General features: G+C 44.0%; 1 protein-coding gene across 2 annotated transcripts in view; it reads left to right on the forward strand.

Annotated features, from left to right (window-relative positions):
• The window catches only part of FBH1 (F-box DNA helicase 1), a 201,807-nt gene that overhangs the window by 93,492 nt on the left and 84,723 nt on the right, over nt 1-23,592 (forward strand). For both annotated transcript variants that reach the window (XM_063926789.1, XM_063926790.1), the window contains exons 9-10: nt 2,091-2,259; nt 20,954-21,176. In XM_063926789.1, coding sequence (XP_063782859.1) covers nt 2,091-2,259; nt 20,954-21,176 — 392 coding nt within the window. The remainder of the gene's footprint in view (nt 1-2,090; nt 2,260-20,953; nt 21,177-23,592) is intronic.

A 23,592-nucleotide genomic window follows, 5' to 3' on the forward strand; every position in this document is an offset into this window, starting at 1 on the left:
CAACTGGGTCGATTCCTACATTTCCTGTAAACAGGAGTGTCTATGGGCCTGAAATTAGGGTCCATTAAGGTTCAAATTCGGCCCTGTCAATTTTCTTCCAAAAAGAACTAGCTTCAGTCCCTGAAGTTCAGACGTTTGTAAAAGGGGTACTGCATATACAGCCTCCTTTTGTGCCTCCAGTGGCACTTTGGGATCTCAATGTAGTTTTTGGGTTCCAAAAGTCACATTGGTTTGAACCACTTAAATCTGTGGAGTTAAAATATCTCACATGGAAAGTGGTCATGCTGTTGGCCCTGGCCTGGGCCAGGCGCGTGTCAGAATTGGCGGCTTTATCCTGTAAAAGCCCTTATCTGATTTTCCATTCGGACAGGGCGGAATTGAGGACTCGTCCTCAGTTTCTCCCTAAGGTGGTTTCAGCGTTTCACCTGAACCAACCTATTGTGGTGCCTGCGGCTACTAGGGACTTGGAGGACTCCAAGTTGCTAGACGTTGTCAGGGCCCTGAAAATATATGTTTCCAGGACGGCTGGAGTCAGGAAATCTGACTCGCTGTTTATCCTGTATGCACCCAACAAGCTGGGTGCTCCTGCTTCTAAGCAGACTATTGCTCGTTGGATTTGTAGTACAATTCAGCTTGCACATTCTGTGGCAGGCCTGCCACAGCCAAAAATCTGTAAATGCCCACTCCACAAGGAAGGTGGGCTCATCTTGGGCGGCTGCCCGAGGGGTCTCGGCTTTACAACTTTGCCGAGCAGCTACTTGGTCAGGAGCAAATACGTTTGTAAAATTCTACAAAATTGATACCCTGGCTGAGGAGGACCTGGAGTTCTCTCATTTGGTGCTGCAGAGTCATCCGCACTCTCCCGCCCGTTTGGGAGCTTTGGTATAATCCCCATGGTCCTTACGGAGTCCCCAGCATCCACTTAGGACGTTAGAGAAAATAAGAATTTACTTACCGATAATTCTATTTCTCGTAGTCCGTAGTGGATGCTGGGCGCCCATCCCAAGTGCGGATTGTCTGCAATACTGGTACATAGTTATTGTTACCAAAAAATCGGGTTATTGCTGTAGTGAGCCATCTTTTCTAGAGGCTCCTCTGTTATCATGCTGTTAACTGGGTTCAGATCACAAGTTGTACGGTGTGATTGGTGTGGCTGGTATGAGTCTTACCCGGGATTCAAAATCCTTCCTTATTGTGTACGCTCGTCCGGGCACAGTATCCTAACTGAGGCTTGGAGGAGGGTCATAGGGGAAGGAGCCAGTGCACACCAGATAGTCCTAAAGCTTTCTTTAGATGTGCCCAGTCTCCTGCGGAGCCGCTATTCCCCATGGTCCTTACGGAGTCCCCAGCATCCACTACGGACTACGAGAAATAGAATTATCGGTAAGTAAATTCTTATTATAAATACTATTGGTTTACATAAATACCATCCAATTTAATAAACACCAGCGCAGTTATTTGTGTTATGTATGATTTCCTGGGTATCCGTTCAGATGGTCGACACTAATTAGGTCGACCACTATTAGTCGACATTGACATGGCCGACATGGACAAATGGTCGACACATGAAAATGGTTGACACATGAAAAGGACAACATGAGTTTTTCCAATTTTTATTCTTTTTGGAACGTTTTCATACTTTACGATCCACGTGGACTACGATTGGAAAAGGTAACCTGTGCTGAGCGCAGCGAGGCACCTTGCCCGAGGCATGGCGAGCGAAGCGGTGCACTAATTGGGGTTCCCCGTCACTACGCAGAAAACTACACCAAAAAAAGCAAAAAAAAAATATGTCAACCTTTTCATGTCGATCTTTCCACGTGTCGACCATTTTAATGTGTCGACCATTTGTCAATGTCGGCCAATAGTAGTCGACCAAATGAGTGTCGACCTTAACATTGTCCACCATTTATACCAGAACCGATTTCCTGTGAGGTTGACAATACCTCTTTTTACACTGCTGCACGTTTATACTTTTATCCTGTGTGTTTGGGCTTTATTGCATGAAACCATGTTTTATCATGCTTCATTTTTGTAACTTTTGTAAAATCTTTTTTTCCCCTATTGATGATTATTCCTGTCTTGTGTAGGTACTGGAAAAACCTCTACCCTTATTAAGTATGCAGAGAAGAGACCAGGTCTTCGCTTTTTGTATGCAACATTCAACAAATCTATTGCAGTGCATGCTAGGAAACTTTTCCCCAGCAATGTGACCTGCAAAACTTTCCACTCATTGGCCTATCAGAAGACAGGAGTACTGTAAGTGTGATTATATCAGTATAGCACATTTTGTCCTTATAATAATAATTAATAATAATTTTATTTATAAAGTGCTTTTCTCCAGTAGGACTCAGAGTCGCTTTACAGACATCAAACATAGTACATAGAACAAGGATTTAGAATTACAGCCAGTAAAAGAATCACATAGAAATAATTAAACAGCAAAAGCTATAGCACAATAAGCATACTGTCGGGTTGGTACAGACATTTTGGGTACCAACATCCATGGGTTACCGTATATACTCGAGTATAAGTCGACCCGAATATAAGCCGAGGCACCTAATTTTACCACAAAAACCTGGGAAAACTTATTGACTTGAGTATAAGCCTAGTGTGGGAAATGCAGCTCTACCCGTACACAGACCTCATAGTGCCAGATATGCCCCACAGTGCCAGATATGCCCCACAGTGCCAGATGTGCCAGATATGCCCCACAGTGCCAGATATGCCCCACAGTGCCAGATGTGCCAGATATGCCCCACAGTGCCAGATATGCCCCACAGTGCCAGATATGCCCCACAGTGCCAGATATGCCCCACAGTGCCAGGTGTGCCAGATATGCCCCACAGTGCCAGGTGTGCCAGATATGCCCCACAGTGCTAGATACTTACCCTCCGTCGCTCCCGCGCTGTCTTCTGAAGGAGGGAAACGGAGAGCGCAGCGTGCGGCTCTCCTGTGTCCCTCCTGCGTCTCCGGCGGCAGCAGCGTGTGTTAAAGGAAGTGCCGGTTCGTGCACTTCCTTTACCACACAGACGCCACTGCCGCCGGAGATGCAGGAGGGACACAGGAGAGCCGCGCGCTGCGCTCTCCGTGTCCCTCCTAAAGCTGACTCGAGTATAAGCCGAGGTGGCTTTTTCAGCACCAAAAAAAGTGCTGAAAAAGTCGGCTTATACTCGAGTATATACGGTATATATTCCACTCACAAAAGGTACAAGACGAGGCAGCCATCTTGGGAGTACTATGTAGGATTACCCTGGGTGGAATAGGTCACACCTAGAAGAGAGAACACAAAATGGGTTGTTGCCGCATCCTAATGCTAGAAATAGAGTCCATGTATTTTTCATCTTGTCCATGAGCATACCATGTGAGGCAGCCATGTTGGATGTGTTACGAAGGTTACACTGTGGGAGATAAGCTATATAATGACCCAAGGCATATATGGGAAAACTGACACATTTGTAGTGGTATATTATACCCTGTATGAATAGATCCACGTGTAGTACATAGATATACACACACACACACACATTACTTTAGTTCTGAAACATAATATCATTAACGTGCAGTCTGGCCGCATATAGCATGCATGTTGATTGTTGATATATAGCACTTTTTAATGGTAAACTTTTGACTAAGTATTATCATCCCATGCAAACATTCATTTTTGATAGCAATGTACTTTTAGTTCCAGATTTTTAAGCAGCAGCAATAGCACTTGTGTAAAGCCCAGTACCCACGGGCCGATGCAGGAGAGATGTGTGCTGAGCGAACCGCTCAGCACACATCTCTCCTGCCGCTCAGCACAGCGCGATCTGTGCTGAGCGTGCGGGGGGAGACGGGGGGGCCGCTCATTTCACCCAGCGGGTGAAGTGAGCGACCCGCTAGATTGGCCTGCATGCAGGCCAATCTAGCAGCAGCGATAGCGATGTGCGGGGCCGCGCATCGCTATCGCCGAGGGGGCTACACACGGAGCGATCATGCCGATATTCTAAGCAATCTAGTCAGATTGCTTAGAATATCGCTCCGTGAGTACCCCCCTTAAGCCTGTTTTTTACCACATGCAGAACCTGCTGGAGGGAAAATTTCTGATCAAGGTACAGCCAGTGACAGTGTGGCTGAGCGCAGAACTTTGTGCACTCTGGAGAACAACTACACAAAGATCCTTCTTTGTTATTCTAATCTGAAAGTGACAGAAACGATAGAATCCTTTATAAATGATGATCACAGACGGTTAGGGGGTCACACTAATTACCCTCAGAAAGAACCTCATTCACTTTGACATTGTACATATCTGTATTTAGTACACTGGACCCCAATGTTTAATAAAGAATAGCATCAAGAAAAGAATGTAGAAAATACAGCAATGAAAATCTCTTTATATAGTACAATGGCTTCCAAACTCATACATTTCTAAATCCATTCTGCATAGTTAAAGGCTTGCAATCTAATCAAATTAACGTTACCCTAATAGTTAATTTTGTCCAGGTGCTGTTAATAACAAAAGACTAGAATGGCAACACAGAGCTACTACGATAAATTGCATTTGCTACACAATGTTGTCACATGTTAATCATTTGTATCACCACAACTGAATGCAGCGCAAAACCTGAAATACTGCAAATTAAAATCAACTGCCTCACACGTGCTTCACCAACTTACAGTCCATCACCAGTTTACAGTGCGCCCCCCTCCCCCCCAGAAAAAAAATAAATATTTTCCACTCCACTGAGAAACAAGAGAACAATGCCTATTGAACACAAGTGCAGACTTTGGCGCAACAGGTGAGACATGCCCAGAGAGAACTTGGTGCAGGTATGTAATACTTTGTACGTGGGTGTACCCCACATAGCTGTGACCCACTCTGGACACACTCCCTTCTGCTGCACCAGGTGATACAGGTGTGAAGGGTAAAGAGTTGCGCTTGCAGCCATATCTGAGTCTGATCAATGGTGACATGTCCTCATGGTTCATCCTGTTGCAGATGCTACAGCTTCAACTTTTCCCACTTAGTGGAGATGTGCAAATCCACTGTGTGACACCCGGGTAGATGAGCCCCTGGATCCTGCACTCAGACCCTTCTTTTCCTGCCTGTCCCTGCTCCTAGTTCTGCTTGTATGACTCTCCAAAAGTATAGTATGTTTATTCAGTATATAATTTTTCTTCATCAGGGTTCATAGGTTCCACAGGGAACATCGGGGTTGTAGTGGTGGATGGAGAGTCCGGGCACCAAACAGTTAAAGCTTTCACCAGGGCGTTTAGGGGCACAGGTTAGGGTGTAAATTGCACCCATTTACAAGGCCCGCATTGTATCTGGGGTGGAAGACCAGCACATGGGAGGTGGCACTTAACCTGTAGCCCCTCCCCAAGCTCTGGGCGCCAGTATGTAACAGATTTCCCGCCCTTGAGCTGCCTCACTCTCCCTCCTTCCCTCATGAGAACCGGCAGCAAGCAGGTCTCCGGGAACGCTGGGCTCTAAGTCTCCCTGTAAAAACGTCAAGCCAGGTTTTTACAAAGGCTTACATCCTTTCCTGCTTAATATACAAGCTGAGTAGTTGTTTCGAGTGCTCATTGCAGTGTAATTGTACATTTCTCTGCATTGTATGTGACTGTGTGCTAGTTCTGCTTTCTGCTTTTCTTTTCTGCTTTACAGTATATACTTATCACTGTTATTTCTATACCCTGGGCACAGGTGCTTTCAAATAAATTGTTCACAGCACTTAATTAGCTGTGTCTAGTTACATACCACACTCTGTGTCAGAGTGTAAAGGCACCCAACTTGTTTCTGCATAAAATGTCTAACAAAAATGGTTACAAACAAGCTGATTCCCCCCTGCTACTCTCCTGTAGAGTTTGCTCTGCAGGATTGTCTGCAGATTATTTTAATCAGGATGGCCTTTGTGTTAACTGTTTTACATCTCCTGGTCAGTCCACTACTCCTGCTCCCATGTAAGAGCCCCCCTGGGCAGCCTTTTCACAAATGTTAGGTACTTTAGTGGGCCAACTTACTCCGGCTATGGGCCCCCCTATGTCAATACTACCCAATTTAGTACCAATTGCACATCCACCCTGGGTGGATACACTTTCTAATCAGGTTCAGCAGTTAACACAGACTTTGCCTAAATAAAAGCATCTGACAGGACATAAAAATGCCACTGGTTCCTCCAGACAAGCTACATCTTCCTCTCAATCCACTGTGATTTCAGATTCTAATATCATCTGAGGAAGAGGGTGAGGATACAGCTCTCTGTCACAGATTCTTGTGCCGATGAGGTGGATGTTCCCATTATGGTTGATGTACCTGCATTGGGTGATGCTATTAAACATATTCTTCAACTAGCAGGAACAAAGATTGATTGGATAGAAGACGGCGCTATGAATGGAAAATAAAGGGTAACCTTACTCCCCTGTAAGACTGTACTCCTCGATGTCCTCACAGATATTGATTCAATAATATGCAAAAGAAAAAAGACAACGAAAATAGTGTAATCCTGTTACAATATTACAATGAGTAACAATAAATGTGCTCCAATTTAACACTTTAATAGGTTTAAAGAGTTATGCCACCACCTCGCCTGTGTACACTGTTATTGGGGTTGCCCCCCACACAATACACTCACAGCTGGAATGCTGTTTAAAAGCACTTCAAGTGTCTTTTAACTGGTTAACACCACCACAAGGATAAGTGTGATGGGGTTGCCCCCTCTGCAGTCAACTCACTGTGATCCACTTGTTATATCTGCATGTAATAAAACACTCCAGGCGTTCTCCTTATCGAATCCACAATGGGTTCCGGTTTTATTACAGAGTGCGACCACCAATGTTAGATATAAATCACAAATTTATTCCACAGCAATGGAATGATCACAAACAATTTGAACATGTTCTCAGAAAGTACTGCCCGTTATTGCTGAGAGATCTAGTTATAGGACCCTTGATCCCAAAGAAACCCAGCTACATATATAGAAACGCTTCTAATCTAAAGGACTGCTTAGTACAAAGTGCACACCTGAATTCAGACAAAAAATTGGGGCAAATCATGTCAATGGGTTTTTATAGGTGTGGTACCTGTATAGGTTGCAAAAACATTAGGGGAAATACAACAAAAAAATGTGAAACAGTAATGATCAACAGTAAACCACATAACATAAAGGAATTTATAACCTGTACTAGCAAAGATGTAATATATGCTATTGAGTGTACATGTAAAAATGTTTATATAGGGAGAATGACAAGACCCCTAAAAGTAAGGATAGGAGAACACCTCCGTAATATTAGAAAGGTAAAGTGTTAAATTGGAGCACATTTATTGTTACTCATTGTAATATTGTAACAGGATTACACTATTTTCGTTGTCTTTTTTCTTTTGCATATTATTGAATCAATATCTGTGAGGACAACGAGGAGTACAGTCTTACAGGGGAGTAAGGTTACCCTTTATTTTCCATTCATAGTGCCATCTTCTATCCAATCAATCTTTTTTTCCTGCTTGTTGTAGAGTGATTGGTGTATTACTCAGATTGGTGAAGTGGCTGCTTTGTGTTGCGCCGAGTAGGAAACTCCGATTCTTTTTATATTCAACTGTCTGGCAAGGAATCTACACCAGTTGCTAAGAAAACTGATGTGTTCAAGAAACAAAACATACTCAGATCAGAGTTTCCACACTCTGATCATCTAATGGAAATAAGACAGGATCCCTGGAATTATCCTGCCAAGAAGTTCCCTTTGTCTAAACGCACATTGGCTCGTTATCCTCTCCCTGCAGCAGTATGTACAAAGTGGGAACCTCCACCCCCAGTGGATTCTCATGTCACAGGTCTAATAATGACATCCGCGTTGCCTGTCACTACTGTCGCTTCATTAAAAGAGCCAACAGATAGGCATATTGAAAACTGCCTCAAATCCATTTATTCCCTCACTGGGACCATCACAGCAGATGATACACCTGGTATCGCTTCTTGACTCTCACAGTCAACGACTTTTCCTATCACCAGACAAGATTTTGAACTTGAAGCACAAAAATACACCAGTTCCTTCACCGACCTTGAGTGTCCGTTCATGCGGCAATGCAGGTTCTTGGTCTGATGGTATCATCATTCGACATGGTCGAATATGCTCAGTTTCATTCCCGCCCTCTACAGCGACTGATTCTCTCCAAATGGAATGGTCAACCGCATTGCATCAAGTCACAGATGATACCCCTAACTCTGGAGGTTCGACCTTCCCAAACTTGATGGTTACTAGATCACCAACTAAGCAGGGGACGATCGTCCTCGATCTTCAACTGGGTGTTACTTGTGACGGATGCCAGCCTTCACGGCTGGGGAGCGGTAACAGAACAATAATCGTTCCAGAGGAGATGGAACATCGCAGAATATTAGATGCCAATCAATATGTTAGAATTGAGGGCAGTGTACAAGGCGTTAATTCTAGGTTGGACAGTGCTTCAGGGCAGACCTGTTCAAATTCAGTCAGATAACGCCATGACAGTGGCATATGTCAACCCTCAGGACACCACTAGCAACAAACTGGCGATGCAAGAGGTGACCAAGATTTTTCGGTGGGCCGAACAACATCTTCCAGCATTTATCAGCAGTGTTCATTTCAGGCGTTCTCAACTGGAAAGCAGACTTCCTCTTGTCATCAAGATGTTCACACTGGAGAATGGGCTCTACACCCGGAGATCTTTCAGCTCCTCGTGGACAGATGGGGTCTTCCATATTTGGATCTCTTGGCCTTACGCCACAGCCACAAGGTTCCTGTGTTCGAATCCTGGTCCAGGAACCCTTAGGCAGTGTTTGTAGATGCCCTGTCAATTCAATGGACATTTTGTCTACTGTACATCTTCCCTCTGGTTGCTCTTTGTCCTCGAGTGCTGCAAAAATTCAAGCAGCACTCAAGGAAAGAACATTCATTCGAGGATCATTCATTCTGGTAGCCCCTGCTTGGCCAAGGAGGCATTGGTTCTCCAATCTGCAGGCTCTCTCTGTAGGACAACTTCTACTTCCTCAACGACGAGACCTTCTACCTCAAGGTCCTTGTCTCCATCCAGACCTAGGCTGTCTGTCTTTGACGTGGCTCTTGAGTCATCAATCCTGAAGACGAAAAGATTTTTGGAATCTGTAATTTAAACCATGCTTAAGGCACGTAAACCAACCTCAGCGAGCATCTATTATAGAGTGAGGCATACCTACTTTGCTTGGTGCGCTGACAAGCACTATGATGCACATATCTTTAAGATCTCAAGAGTACTTGCCTTCCTGCAATGTGGTTTAGATCTAGGCTTATGGGCTTGCTTCTCTCAAAATGCAGGTTTTGGCATTATCTCACTTGCGGATGTCCGCACATTCCTTCAGGGAGTTTTTCCTCATACAACCACCTTATTTCCCTCCTGTGGCTCCATGGGATCTGTCCGTTGTACTGGACGCTCTTACAGAGAACAACCCCCCCCCCCCCCCCCCCCCACCAAACCGTTGGAAACAGCCGACCTCAAATAACAGGACATTATGACAGAGCGGTTCTCAGGATTAGGCCGGATTACCTCCCTAAAGTGGTTTCTCATTTCCATCTAAATCAAGAGATTGTGGTTCTGGCCTTTGTCTCCACAGACCTCTCACCAAAGAAATGTTCTTTGGATGTGGTTCGTGCTCTGAGTGTCTATGTAGACTATTCTAGCTCCATCAGATGATCTGATGCTCTGTTCATTCTTTTTGGGTTTCATAAGCGTGGTTGACCTGCTAATAAGCAAACGCTGGCCAGATGGATTAGAATAGTCCTTAAACATGCCTACCGTCAAGCTGTCTACCTGTCCTGGCTTCAATTTCGACCCATTCTACTCTGTTGGACCTTTATGGGTAGCACCCCGTGGAGTGTCCACCAAACAGTTGTGCAAAGCGGCTACGTGGTTTTCGGTGTACACGTTTCTTAGGTTTTATGCTTTTGATACATTCGCCTCCCAAGATGCTTCCTTTGGACGCTGGATTCTTTTATCCTCTCAGGCGCGTCCCCTCCCTTTAACTACATCCCAGATGTTCCCTGTGGAACATATGAACCCTGTTGAAGAAAAGGAGAGTTATGGTAGACTTACCCTTGTTAACTCGCTTTTTTCGAAGTTCATAGGGTCCACAGGGCGCCCACCCTGACGCATAGACACGGAGAGATCCATGCTTAATTTCTAAGCAATCTAGTCAGATTGCTTAGAAATTAAGCATACCTCTCGCCGTGTGTACCCACCTTTACATTTGGGTGGGTTATTTTGTTTCTGTGCAGGGTAAATACTGGCTGCTTTAATTTTACACTACAATTTAGATTTCAGTTTGAACACACCCCACCCAAATCTAACACTCTCTGCACATATTATATCTGCCCACCTGCACTGCACATGGTTTTGTCCATTAGTGAAAAATTTTGCTGCTGTGATCAGGTCTGAATTAGGCCCTAAATCCAGATGAGTTTCAATTTTATTCCATTCATTCTACACTTGACCCGGAAGGTAGATTCAAAAGTCGCAGTACACCCTTTTGTTTCAAAAACTGTACAGGAAATGGGAAAACTGAATACTCCAGAAAGGTATGGGTAGGGTGGGCAATCTTTTAGGGTATGTACCGAACATGGGTGCCGTCTTGAATCTAAGTTAGTGTATTTAAATGGAAAGGGGGTCGTGTAACTGCTATTTCAAATCTGTTTGTAGCAATAAACTTCTCAGTAAATTCTGATGTTGTTTGACATGTTACATTTGAAAGAACTGACTTAGATTCAAACTGGCCGATTTCAAGATGGCGCACATGTTCAGTACATACCCTAAAATATAGCCCACCTCACCCATACCTTACTGGAGTATTCAGTTTTCCCATTTCCTACACAGTTTTTGAAACAAATGGGTGTACTGCGACTTTTGAATGGAGTAGACCGCTTTTGGCACTTCCCAGACTTCCTCTCCAAATCAGAAGATTTTAAGAAGTATTTGTCCGATGCATGGTCTTATTATATGGACGACAATATTGATCATTAGGACAACCCGGTTTTATTCTGGGAGGCTTCAAAGGCGGTGATGAGGGGAAGTATTATCAGCTATGTATCTAAAGTACGTTGAGACAATATAATAAAATAAAAATTTCTCAAAGATGCTGTGTCCGAAAATTAAAATAAATATAAGGAATACCACTCCGATCAAAACCTGGAGATTTATCTTAGGGACAAAAAATATTAGATTAAAATCTTGTTTAGTGTACCACGAGTTTAAAAAGGTTGAAACTCACTGCTCTAAGGGATCCATTTTTAGGGAAAACCTATACTCAAAACAAAAGAAATTTCATGCTACTTTCATAAGTTTTACTCTGCTTTTTATAGTCCCATTTCTTCCCAGGAAGGATTACACAGTCAACTTTTATCTGAGGCAGCATTACCTAACAACAAAATATTTTAGAAGGGGAGGTTACAGAAGCAGAATTAAGTAAAGTGGTGGCTGATTTGATGCCACATAAGGCCCCAGGCCCGGACGGGTTAACGGGAATTTATTACAAATTTCTTAAACATGAGTTAATACCAACTCTGGTAGAGCTCTTTAACACAATCTACAGGTACACTCCTGATTACCCATTACAAAATAATTTACGACCCTTATTGTAAAACCAGGCAAAGACCCTATGTTGGTTGATTTCTACAGACCAATTACGTTATTAAATGTAGACTTAAAAATTTTCTCTAAGATATTAGCTAGCAGACTACAAAAAATCCTTCCGGATTTTTTAACACCTCATCAGTTAGGCATTGTACAGGGAAGTCACTCTGTCAAAGCAATACGTATGGCAATTGCTGCGATCGTAGTGTTGGCAAAACGTAAAGGAACTGAACAGATGCTTCTTAGCCTGGTCACCCTTTAGGCGTTTGATACTGTGGCCTGGTCCCATCTATTTAAAGTATTAGAAAATAAAGAGTACGATGAGCATTTTAGATACTTTTATACAACTCCAACAACTTCTACCTTAGTTGATGGGATGAGAGGCGACCCATTTATAATGCAACAACGAACGAGACAGGGCTGCCCTCTTTCTCCATTAATCTTTAATTTATCTATAGATCCACTATTTAGAATTATAAAAAATTCTACTATATTTGAAGGGATTCGTATTGGTGAAGCAGAGATTAGATCAGCGGTGGCCAACACGCAACTCTTTCTCCTTCCACATGTGGCTTGGCTCCCTGCTCCAGGTGGTCCCGCCGCTAGCCGCCCGCCCGGCACACTGCTAGTGAAGCAGTGTTTAGGTGCCGGCCCATGAGCCAATCGGAGCTCGCGGACTGGCAGCTGCAGCTCCTGATTGGCTGCTGGACCGCGAGCTCTAATTGGCTCACGAACCAGCGCCTGATACACACACTCACTGCCGCTGGAGGTGACTGAGGGGCGGGAGAGGCGCGTGCTGTGCTTTTCTCCCCTCAAACAACAAAGGCACAGCCCATCAACAGCGCAGTGAGCAGCACTGGGGGGGGGGGGCGAGGCATATCTGGCACTGTGGGGACATATGTGAATCTGGCACTGTGTAGGCATATGTGTATCTGGAACTGTGTGGACATACATGTACTTGGCCCTGTGGGCCATGTTTATATCTGCCACTGTGTGGGCATCTGTGTATCTGGCACTGTGGGGACATGTGTATCTGGCACTGGGGGGCATATGTGGCACTGTGGGGACGCTATCCGGTCTCTAGGCCAACCACTATTGGTCAACAGTAAGTGGGCCAACAGGGTTTCTAGGTCTACAGGGACTCTAGGTCAACATGTTCCAGGTCGACATGACAAAAGGTCGACAAGAGTGTTTCACTTTTTTTTTTACTTTTTCTAACTTTCCGATCCACGTGGACTAAATTGGGAACGGTAACCTGTGCTGAGCGCAGTGAGGCACCTTGTCCGAACATGGCGAGCGGACACGGTGTACTAATTGGGGATCCCGGTCACGGTACGGAGAAAACTACACCAAACAAAGTGCAAAAACTCGTCGACCTTTTGTCATGTTGACCTAGTACATGTCGACCTAGAGTCCCTGTCGATCTAGAAACCATGTTGACCTATTTACTGTTGACCAGTAGTGGTCGACCTAGACACTGTCGACCTTGCATATCACACCCGTGGGGACGTGTATCTGGCACAGGGGCATATATGTATCTGGCACTGGAGGCATATCTGACACTGGGGGCATATATGTATCTGGCATTGTGAGGACATGATTATCTGGCACTGGGAGCATATCTGGCACTGTGTGGACATATGTATCTGGCACTGGGGGCATATCTGGCACTGTGGGGACATGTGTATCTGGCACTGGAGGCATATATGTATCTGGCAATGTGTGGGACGTGTATCTGGCACTGTGGGGACATATGTATCTGGCATTGGGGGCATATATGTATCTGCCACTGTGGGGCATATGTGTTCTTGGCACTGTGGGGCATATATGTCTCTGGCACTGTGGGGACATATATAACTGGCACTGTGGGGCATATATGTATCTAGCACTGTGGGGACATGTGTATCTGGCACTGGGGGTTTATATGTATCAGGCACTGTGGGGAATACAGTAGTTGTTATGAGCCACGGCTGTGGCTCATTCCTGTTTTGCATTTTGGTTCTGTATTTTATGTTATACTTCTGTTTATGTTCCCCGTGGGTATCATGGGGTGCTCGGAGCTCACCCTTAAGGAGGGGATACTGTTATGAACCACAGGTAGTGGTTCATTTCTATTTTATGTTTATTAAGTTGTCTTGCATGCCAGGATTTCCTGTTGCTCTGTTTTAGTATGCTCTTGTCTGCTGCCGCTGGTTAGTCTGTGTAATTGCAGCTTGTTCCATGTGTTCAGCCTCACCTGGCTGCTAATTGCATCTTGTCAGCTGGAATCATGCAATAGGCCAGCTGCTCTGGATTATTAATTAGGCCTCTCTGTTATATGCTGGCTGATTGCAGTTCACAGACGCTGGTGATATTTCTGGGTTTTCAGTCTGCTTGAGTTCTGAGCTTGGTTCCTGCTAGTTCCTGAGCTTCCTGTTTGCCTGTGTCTGCTGCAGAGAGTTCCTAGTCCCGGTCTTTTCGGTTGTTCCTGTCCTCAGAGATCCTGTACTCGGAAGTTACCATCTGTTCCTGGAGTCTGACCGAGCACCTTTAACATCTGGTGGTGTTCGTGAGTCGCGGCGCAGCCGTGTGTTGCGGCTTGTCCGCTTCTGTTTATTATTTTGTTTAATTGTGTTCTGGAGCTTTGCGGAGGATTCCGCTTCCACAGATCCACTCTGGTGTCCGGCGGAGCCGGATAGGAGTGTCGGATCAGTGGATCCTTGGTTGTCCTTTTTCCTGGCGGCTAGTCCGCACATACCTTTTGATTTAGTTAGTTAGCTTGTAACCCCTGGCCTGGTTGCTTAGTCAGAGGGCCCCTTGTTATCACCCTGTCTCGGACTTCCCCTTGTCTCCCATTAAGACCTGCGGGGGCATCGGGGTTGGGCAGACATAATCCGCCCTTCGAACGCGGCTGCCATGGGCTCAAGCAACCATAGTCTCGCAGGGGATTTCTGATAACACGGGCGAGACAACGGAGTTAGGGCGCCAGGGGTTACTAGGCTATCCAGCTCCCACAACCAGCTTATTTTCCTGTACTCAGATCCCTGCCATAAGATCTCCTCCGGTCTGGAGTACAGGAATCATAACAGTAGTGGCCAGAATTGTGGAAACCTTTTTTAAAACGTCTGTTTTTAGAGTTTAAATGTGTATATCTGCATTATTTTTAAAGAAAATCCTATGAAGGTATATATCAATGGAAAGATAATTTTATAGACAATATAATACAATTCACCACAATGCATTATCTTTAGTACATAAAAAGTTATAGCTAAATAAAGATAGGGCAACTTTATCTCTTAAGAGTGGGGATTTCTTCAACTTAAAACTGACCAATAGGAGTGTTTGTTCTGAGAACCAATCAGGTGGTGTAATGCCACAAAATGGATCCAATAAGGTGTTAGCATGAGAGAGCTCACATGTGTTGCTACCAGAATTGATAGTAAAACATCTTATTTAGTTGTTTGATTATCACTAAATTGGTTGCTGTTTTTTATGCATTTATTTTACTTTAATGTCCTGAAGTATGCTGTGTAACTTATTTAGGATGACAAGTAATGTAAGGAGAGTTGACTGGTTTCATAGAAATAGATACAAAATAATTACTTCATGTGAAGAAAGTAACACAACAAAATTATAAGAAAAGTAGGTGGCAAAGGAGACTCTGTCCATTCAAAACCAAACTGGTAAATGTGAGAAAAGATCCACAATACCATGCTGTGATAGAAAAAACTGTGCTTGAGAGACAGAACAAAAAATCATCTGAGGCAATCCAAAATGATTTACATTAATGTGGTGTAAACACCAGTGCCAGGACTGTTTGACGCAGACTTCAATATTTTGCATTAAACGCCAGAATCCCAAGGAAAAAGTCACTTTTATCTCTCAAAGACAGAAAAGATTAGAATGGTCTAAAAAGAATATTAATTGGTCAGAAGAATAATGGAACAGTGTCATCTGGAGTGACGAAACCAGAATATCCATATTTGGTAGTGATGGAATGGAATATGTCCGCAGAAGAATTGGAGAAAATTTGCTGCCTGAGTGCACAACACCTGCTGTGAAGCATCCAGTTAGTGTTATACTATGGGAATGTATGACAGCAAAAGGTGTGGGACAAATGTATGTGATCAGTGGCACTTTAAATAACAGCAAATACATCAGTGTCCTGCAGTGGGGAGGGGGGAGCAGTTGGGGGGCCAGAAACTATGCAGAGTAGTGGGTAAGCAGCAGATGAATTGACGCTGTGCACATGCACACAGCATCTATACAGATAGAGCCTGGGGGCAGCCCAGCATAACGGAGAGTGCTGGGCACGCCCCCACAGTGATGGAAAAGTGAGTGACACAAGACTCCGTCCCTTTTCCTTAGGCATCGCCCCTTTTCTGATGCGGGTGCGCTGTCGGAATGCCAAAGGCCCCGACCGCACTGGCCACCAGTGTTGGCAAGTATGTAACTGCAGCAAAAGTTTTCTCAGCGAAGTACTAATAAATATTGTGCGAAACTAAGAAATGTACTTTCCCACAGTTCAGTACGTATAACTGTTATCAAAATGTAAAATTGTGTTATAAAGTTCATTGTATTACGTTCTAAATTAAATTGCCATTGGGGGTAATTCCGAGTTGATCGCAGCAGGAACTTTGTTAGCAGTTGGGCAAAACCATGTGCACTGCAGGGGGGGCAGATATAACATGTGCAGAGAGAGTTAGATTTGGGTGTGTTATATTGTTTCTGTGCAGGGTAAATACTGGCTGCTTTATTTTTACACTGCAATTTAGATTGCAGATTGAACACACCACACCCAAATCTAACTGTGGGGTCATATCTGTATCTGGCACTGTGAAGCAATTCCTGAGATTGTGCCAGGATTAATTAATCATAGAGGTAAGGAAAAATCCTTATTACCTGCAGACAGAGATAAGATGCCATTACCACCATAATTTTGATGAACACTCTGGGAGCTGTGGCCAGTCCAAATGGTAGGGCCTGTAACTGAAAATGTTGCTGGAGGATAGCAAACCTGAGATAGCGCTGGTGGGACAGTGCTATAGGAACATGAAGGTAAGCATCCTGGATATCCAGGGATACCATAAAATCCTCCGTCTCCATGGCCAAAATAATGTAACGTAAAGTCTCCATATGAAACCAAGGCACCCAAATGTACTTGTTCAGCACTTTGAGATTGAGTATGGGCCGGAACGACCCATTTGGCTTCTGGACTAGAAACTGTCCTCGTTGTGCAGGAGGAACTGGAATTATCACTCGTGACTAAAGCAACTTCTGAACTGCCTCTTGCAAAGCCCTGGCCTTCGTTTCCACTGAAGACGGGGTGGTACAAAAAAACCTTTGTTTCTTGAAGAGATACTGCTTCTTACACCCAGGCATCTGTGGTAGACTGCTGCCAGATCTGTGCAAACTGAAGAAGTCGGCCTCCCACCCTGGGGTCCCCCAGGTGGAGGCCCGCACCATCAGACTGATGGTTTATCTTCTGATTTGGAAGCTGGCCCTCTGGTAGCCCAATGCTTTTTAGGCTCATCAGACTTGTCATATTGAGACTGTTTGCCATAACCCTTTCCTTTTGCTTTTCTTTGAGTCCGAAAGGGCCGAAAAGCTGGAAATCTAGCCTTGGAATTGTGTGCAAGAAACTTCACTTTCTTGGAGTCTGCTTCTGACACCTAAATACTGTTTAATTATTTGCCAAAAAGAATATCTCCATTAAAAGGAAAAGACTCCAGAACCTTCTTGGATTCTGAGATTCTGAGTCAGCTTTCCATGTATATAGCCAAACCGCTCTGCGAGCTGCTACTGCTGAGGCTGATGCCTAAGAAGCAAGTGTACCTATATCCAAGGCTGCTTCTTCCATAAAAATAGCTGCCTGTTTGATATGTGCAATATGGGATTTTTGCTCTCTAGGTGCCATTGAAAGGTCATCCTCCAATGCATCAGCCCAGTCTGTCACTGCTTTTGCCATCCAAACTGAAGCCATGGCTGGTCTTATGATTGCCCCAGACAAGGAGAAAATGGTTTTAAGAAAACCATCTATTTTCCTATCCGTGACATCATTTAATGATGTTGAAGGCAAAGGTAATGTAGATTTTCGCACCAGTCGGATGACTTGCATATCTAGTTTGGGAGCCACCTCCCTTAAAACAGTCCCCAGCCAGAAGAGGATAATGGGAATTCCATTTCCTTGGAGTTCTAAACTTTTTACTTGGTATAATTCAAGCCTCTTGCATAATTTCCGTCAGCTGTTCTGACCCAGGAAACTCAGTCCTAACTATTTTGGGACGTTTAAAAACAGGTGCCTTAGATTTTAACAAAGGCTCTGCTGCCTCCTCTAAGGATAGAATGGCTTTCATAGCATAATTTAGCTCAGGAATGTCCAATGAGCTAAGGCCTTCCTCCTCCTCTCTGTATGCAGACCCGGAGTGCAATGAGTCCTCATCTGAAACGTGTAGACTGTGAAGATGTTTTTTCATGTCTGTGATTTACTTACCACCAGCCTTTCAGCCTGTTTCTGTTGAGAGGCTGCCGATTCCTGTACTGGATGTGATAACCCCCAGGTGGAATGTTGCATGTAAGGGTTAATCCTTGGTATAGGAGCTGCCATTATCCGCTCAGCTATACTGGATAATGTCTGTGCCAACGTAGCCCATGGGGGTTCAACCTGAACCTGTGCCTTCCTCGGATTATTCAAAGTGAAAGCCAAACCAATTTGCACTTAATCCATTTTGAACCAGATCCTGAGGGGTTAACCCAGCTTTGCAAGACAAACATGATAAGAGTGTTGGTGCTGCTGTGGAGAGTGTATCCTCCTCACCCTTGCCTCTCTTAGACATGCTAAATAAATCACACACCTTTACAGTGTTAACTACACAAATTGTGACTGCAATCACTTTCAACTTTGTTAAAGTGATACACTATCCGATCCCTCCCTGCTTTACACCAGCATTGAGGATCGGAATACACAGAAACTGACAGAAAATAGTGAAGTCAGCAATCACACTAGCAATCAGTCACAGATTATACATTAGTATAATAAGCAATATGAGCACATAATCAACTACATATACATTTCAAGTATGTAGGAGAAACATATTACTGCATTACCTTATATAGGAGTTTAAACATATTCAGTCACACAGCGAAAGAAAACAGCAGCAATAGTTTACAGACTCATATGCATCAGGCACTTATCCAACTATTCATACCAAAGGTAGATAGAGACTTAGTGCTGTATCACCCAGCTCAGGAGAGTGGGATACAGAGAGACTTCACTCCACTTCCAGGATCGATAAATACGTTGGGGAATGCTGAGTGGATCCAGACGCTATTAGTGTACACAATCGCCCCGTGAACCTACAGTGAACACAGACGCACCAGTCATACAGCTGCCTATGCTACGACTGGGTCCTTTTAGATACACAGCATCTCAGACGGAAGCGGGAACTCAGTTCATGGCGGGAAACTCGGAGGCATCTGGTCATGAACCGTGGGGAGGGGCGACCAAGGGAGCATCTCACTGCCCACTGCTGACATCAACCCTAGGGATCGCGGCCTCACACACTCCCTGGAGCCTATGATCCCTGCGGTCTAGCGCTTGTGCACCCAAGGTGGCAGTCGTGTCAGCTACTGTTCAGTAGTCTCCATCCCGAAACAGTGCAGCTGTGTCGCGTTTTCCCTACTAAGTGGAACCGATGCCTTACATTCTCCCCGTGCTACCGGCCACAGCCTGGTAATGTCTGCTGGACTTGCAAGTACATCATACCCAGACGCCCGCCGAAACAGCACTGTACACATGGGTAAGCATTGTCGCAACCCAGCGGAGAGTTGTTGGAGCGACTCTTTCTAAGGTACGTATAAGACACTTTTTAGAAAGATTGCTCAAAAAATATATAGTAAGACTATAAAAATAAAATAAAAAAGCTTATGGCTACTTAAAACCAGCAGCCCATTGACCATGATCTGGCTCCTGCCGCACCAAACAAAAAACTGAATTGCCTGAGCCAGGAGGCGGGAATATAGGGACGGGTCCATTGCATTCGGGGAGGCCGAAAGCTTTGATTGATTGGTGCCAATCCGTTGTCACTACCTCATCCCAATGTTATCTCGTGGATAACCTGTGGATCCTGCAGGAGAAATATATTTCATAGAGCGTACTATTCTCCCCATAGAAAATATCTTGCAGGCATAACTGATTTTCATGAATGTAGAAGATGCCGCAAACCAGAGGCGGATTTATTTCACAGCTTCTGGGAATGTCCTATATTGAGCCATTTTTGGTTGCAGATTAGGAAATATTCAATAGAACATCTTGTAAATTATATACCATTTACTGTAGAATAGGCAATTTTCAGTATTGTACTTGACTGCCAGAGTGTCTCCAAGGGATGTAAGAAATTGCTGCTGGTAATTAGCGCTGCAGCCCGAAAATCGATTTTGCAGACATGGATTCACCCCACTCCACCTTCAATTAATCTTTTTAAGGGGAAACTTCACCATATTTTTCAAATGGACTGGGAAGAAATTACCTTAGAAAAATATAAGAAAGTTTCAGAATGTTTTGAATCCTGGGAAAGCTATATAGCCATACTATCAACAAACTTCCAGGATAGGATTAAACGTTCTGTTCAAAATACGGAATGGTACGAAACTGGAATCTTACTGGGAGATCCTCCTATAATATTGGTGTGTTAGGGTGTGCATATTTATGGTACAAAGGTTTGTGGTGATTTCTCCATTTTATTATTATGACTCATTCTTATATTGTATCTGTTGACTGGTAAGCCTGAATTCATTGTACAAGGCTTATCTTACCTAGAAATATGCTGCAATTAATTTCTGGATGTAATATTATGATCTAACACTGATATTGTGTGTGTATTTGTAAAATGTGACTTTAGATGAATGATGTATCTGATATGATGCGATACTTCAATAAAAGCTGTTCGAAAAAAGAAAGAAAGATGAAATACACAACACTTATAGGGATGGTATCGGGATCCCGACGTTTGAGATGCCGTCAGTCAGAATACAGACAGTGGCATCCGGACATGCAGAATCCTGACACCTGGTAGTTGAGTATTTTATCTCTCCATCTCTACCTGTCCTATCCCTTTCCCTCCAACCCACAGCCTAGCCCTAACCCTTGTACGTTTGGGATTCCGACAGTCGGGATGCCGGCTTTGGCATTGTGATCGATGTCGGGATCCCGGCGTCTGTGTTCTGACCAGTCTCGGGATTCCTGCGTTGGGACGTTGGAGAGCCCCAGGTAATAATATATTTTAAGAAACAAATATCTGTTTGTACTTAGTGTATGCAGTATAACAAATAAACTGAATATGTACACATGTATTTTAGGTACCAACAAAGGAAGAAGCTGAACCCATTCAAGATTACTTCATATTTTGTTAACTTTGTTCTTCCTGAAGGGAATGCTGGATTTATTAGAGCAAAACTAGTTGTTAAAACATTAGAGACTTTTTTCTCTTCTGCTGATGCCACAATTGAGAGAGACCATGTTCCTATATGGTCCAAAAATACCAATGGAGAAAATGCGATGGTTACTGTACAGGAACAGCAGGTATGTATTTACTGCTCAAAAAGATTATTAGGCCTATAAGAATTATATACGAAGGTGTGTAGCTTTTCCCTGCTTGTTCAGGTCTGTGATGAGAATGTAACACTAGTAATATATTAGGGTGAAAATAAAACACATGTGCTAAATACACACGGAGTAATATACACATATGTAAAAGCAATTATCATCTGGGTTTGTACAATATTGCACTGTTTCCAAGTAAAGTTTGGTTAACTTGAATATCATATACTAAAGGAGTGCTATGCTTTATATGTTCTTGGTATATGGTTGTTTATATCCATGTTCACATAATCGGCAGGAGGTAATGGAGTCCGAGATCTCTGGAGGTGCGGGATACTGGCCGATCTCTGACGTTTTTTAAAGGGGCAAACACTTACAATGAAAAACCATGCTTTGTAAGTGATAGCCTCTTTAAAAAAAGTCAGAGATCGGACAGCATCCCACAACTCCGGAGATCTCTGACTCCATTACATCCCATGCCAGTATTCCAATGGGATTAGAGAAAACAAGATTTATGGTACTTACCACTTAAATTTTTCTCTCTGACTTCATCTGGGGGTCATTTCATTACACATGGGGTTAGAGTGCTGTTGAGGCGTCAGCTACACTTTTAGCTTTATAAAAGCTTGTCCCCTCTAACCCCCCTCAGTTTGAAATTAAAAGCCTGAAGGATAGGTTGGCACAATTCCTAACCATCTTACTCATACATTCAACAAATGAGGGAGGGATCGAAGTGTCCCCCAGATGAAGTCAGAGAAAGAGATTTAACTGGTAAGTACCTCGCTATAATCTGCTTAGAAGGTGGCCATTTTTGTTTCTTGGCGTCATACAGAATTAGGAGATAATCTGTCTTTCTAACATCTGAGGTCCTGTCCAAGTAAATTCTTAATACTCTGACCACATCTAGCAATGATAATTTTTCTTTGCTGATGATGGCCCTGTCTGCCTTAGGAAAGGAGGAAATAACTATGTCCAGGTTTAAATCGAAATCTGAGACTACCTTAGGGTGAAATGAGGAATGTGTAATAAACACAGCCCTGTTTATATGTATGATTAAATATGGAGATATACAAGATGGAGCTCCCAATTTAGACACCCTCCTAGCTGATGTAACGGCTAGGAGAAAAAAACTATTTCCAGGTTACCCATTTGATCTCCTACCTCCTCCACAGGCTCAAACAGAGTAGCCTGAATTACTGTAAGAACCAGATTTAAGTCTCACGGTTCATTGGGTGTCTATAGGGTGGTTTAATGTGTGACACTCCTTGCAGCAAAGTTTTATCTTCTGGAATAACCGAGAATTTTTTCTGAAAATAAACCGAAAGAGCTGAAATCTGCACCTTGAGAGAACCTAGGCTAAGGCCCAAAGAAAACCCATCCTGTAGAAAAGAAAGAAGTCTTGGTAGAGAAAAAGAAGAATCAGATTTTTTTTTCTCTTCGCACCAATTAATATATCTTTTTTCCAGACCCTATGATAATTATTTGCAGAAACCCTTTTCCTTGCTTTAATCATTGTCTGAACACCTGAATCTGAAAAATCTTTTCAGAATCTTGGCTTCAAAAGCCATGTCATTAAATTTAGCTTTTGTGTTTCCTGACATGAAACAGGACCCTGTGATAGCAGGTCAGACATACTGTAGAGGGAGTCTGACTCACTGACCTACGTCCAATTTCTATTATGGGCCTAATTCAGACCTGATCGTAGCAGCAAATTTGTTAGCAGTTGGGCAAAACCATGTGCACTGCAGGGGGGGCAGATATAACGCGCAGAGAGTGTTAGATTTGGGAGGTGTATGTTCATACTGAAATCTAAATTGCAGTGTAAAAATAAAGCAGCCAGTATTTCTCTGACGTCCTAAGTGGATGCTGGGACTCCGTAAGGACCATGGGGAATAGCGGCTCCGCAGGAGACAGGGCACAAAAGTAAAGCTTTAGGATCAGGTGGTGTGCACTGGCTCCTCCCCCTATGACCCTCCTCCAAGCCTCAGTTAGATTTTTGTGCCCGAACGAGAAGGGTGCAGGCTAGGTGGCTCTCCTGAGCTGCTTAGAAGTAAAGTTTAAATAGGTTTTTTATTTTCAGTGAGACCTGCTGGCAACAGGCTCACTGCATCGAGGGACTAAGGGGAGAAGAAGCGAACTCACCTGCGTGCAGAGTGGATTGGGCTTCTTGGCTACTGGACATTAGCTCCAGAGGGACGATCACAGGTACAGCCTGGATGGGTCCCGGAGCCGCGCCGCCGGCCCCCTTACAGATGCTGAAGAGTGAAGAGGTCCAGAAATCGGCGGCAGAAGACGTTCCTGTCTTCATTAAGGTAGCGCACAGCACTGCAGCTGTGCGCCATTGCTCCCAGCACACTTCACACTGCGGTCACTGAGGGTGCAGGGCGCTGGGGGGGGG

The sequence above is a fragment of the Pseudophryne corroboree genome, chromosome 6 (genome assembly GCF_028390025.1).
Source record: "Pseudophryne corroboree isolate aPseCor3 chromosome 6, aPseCor3.hap2, whole genome shotgun sequence".
NCBI lineage: Eukaryota > Metazoa > Chordata > Amphibia > Anura > Myobatrachidae > Pseudophryne > Pseudophryne corroboree.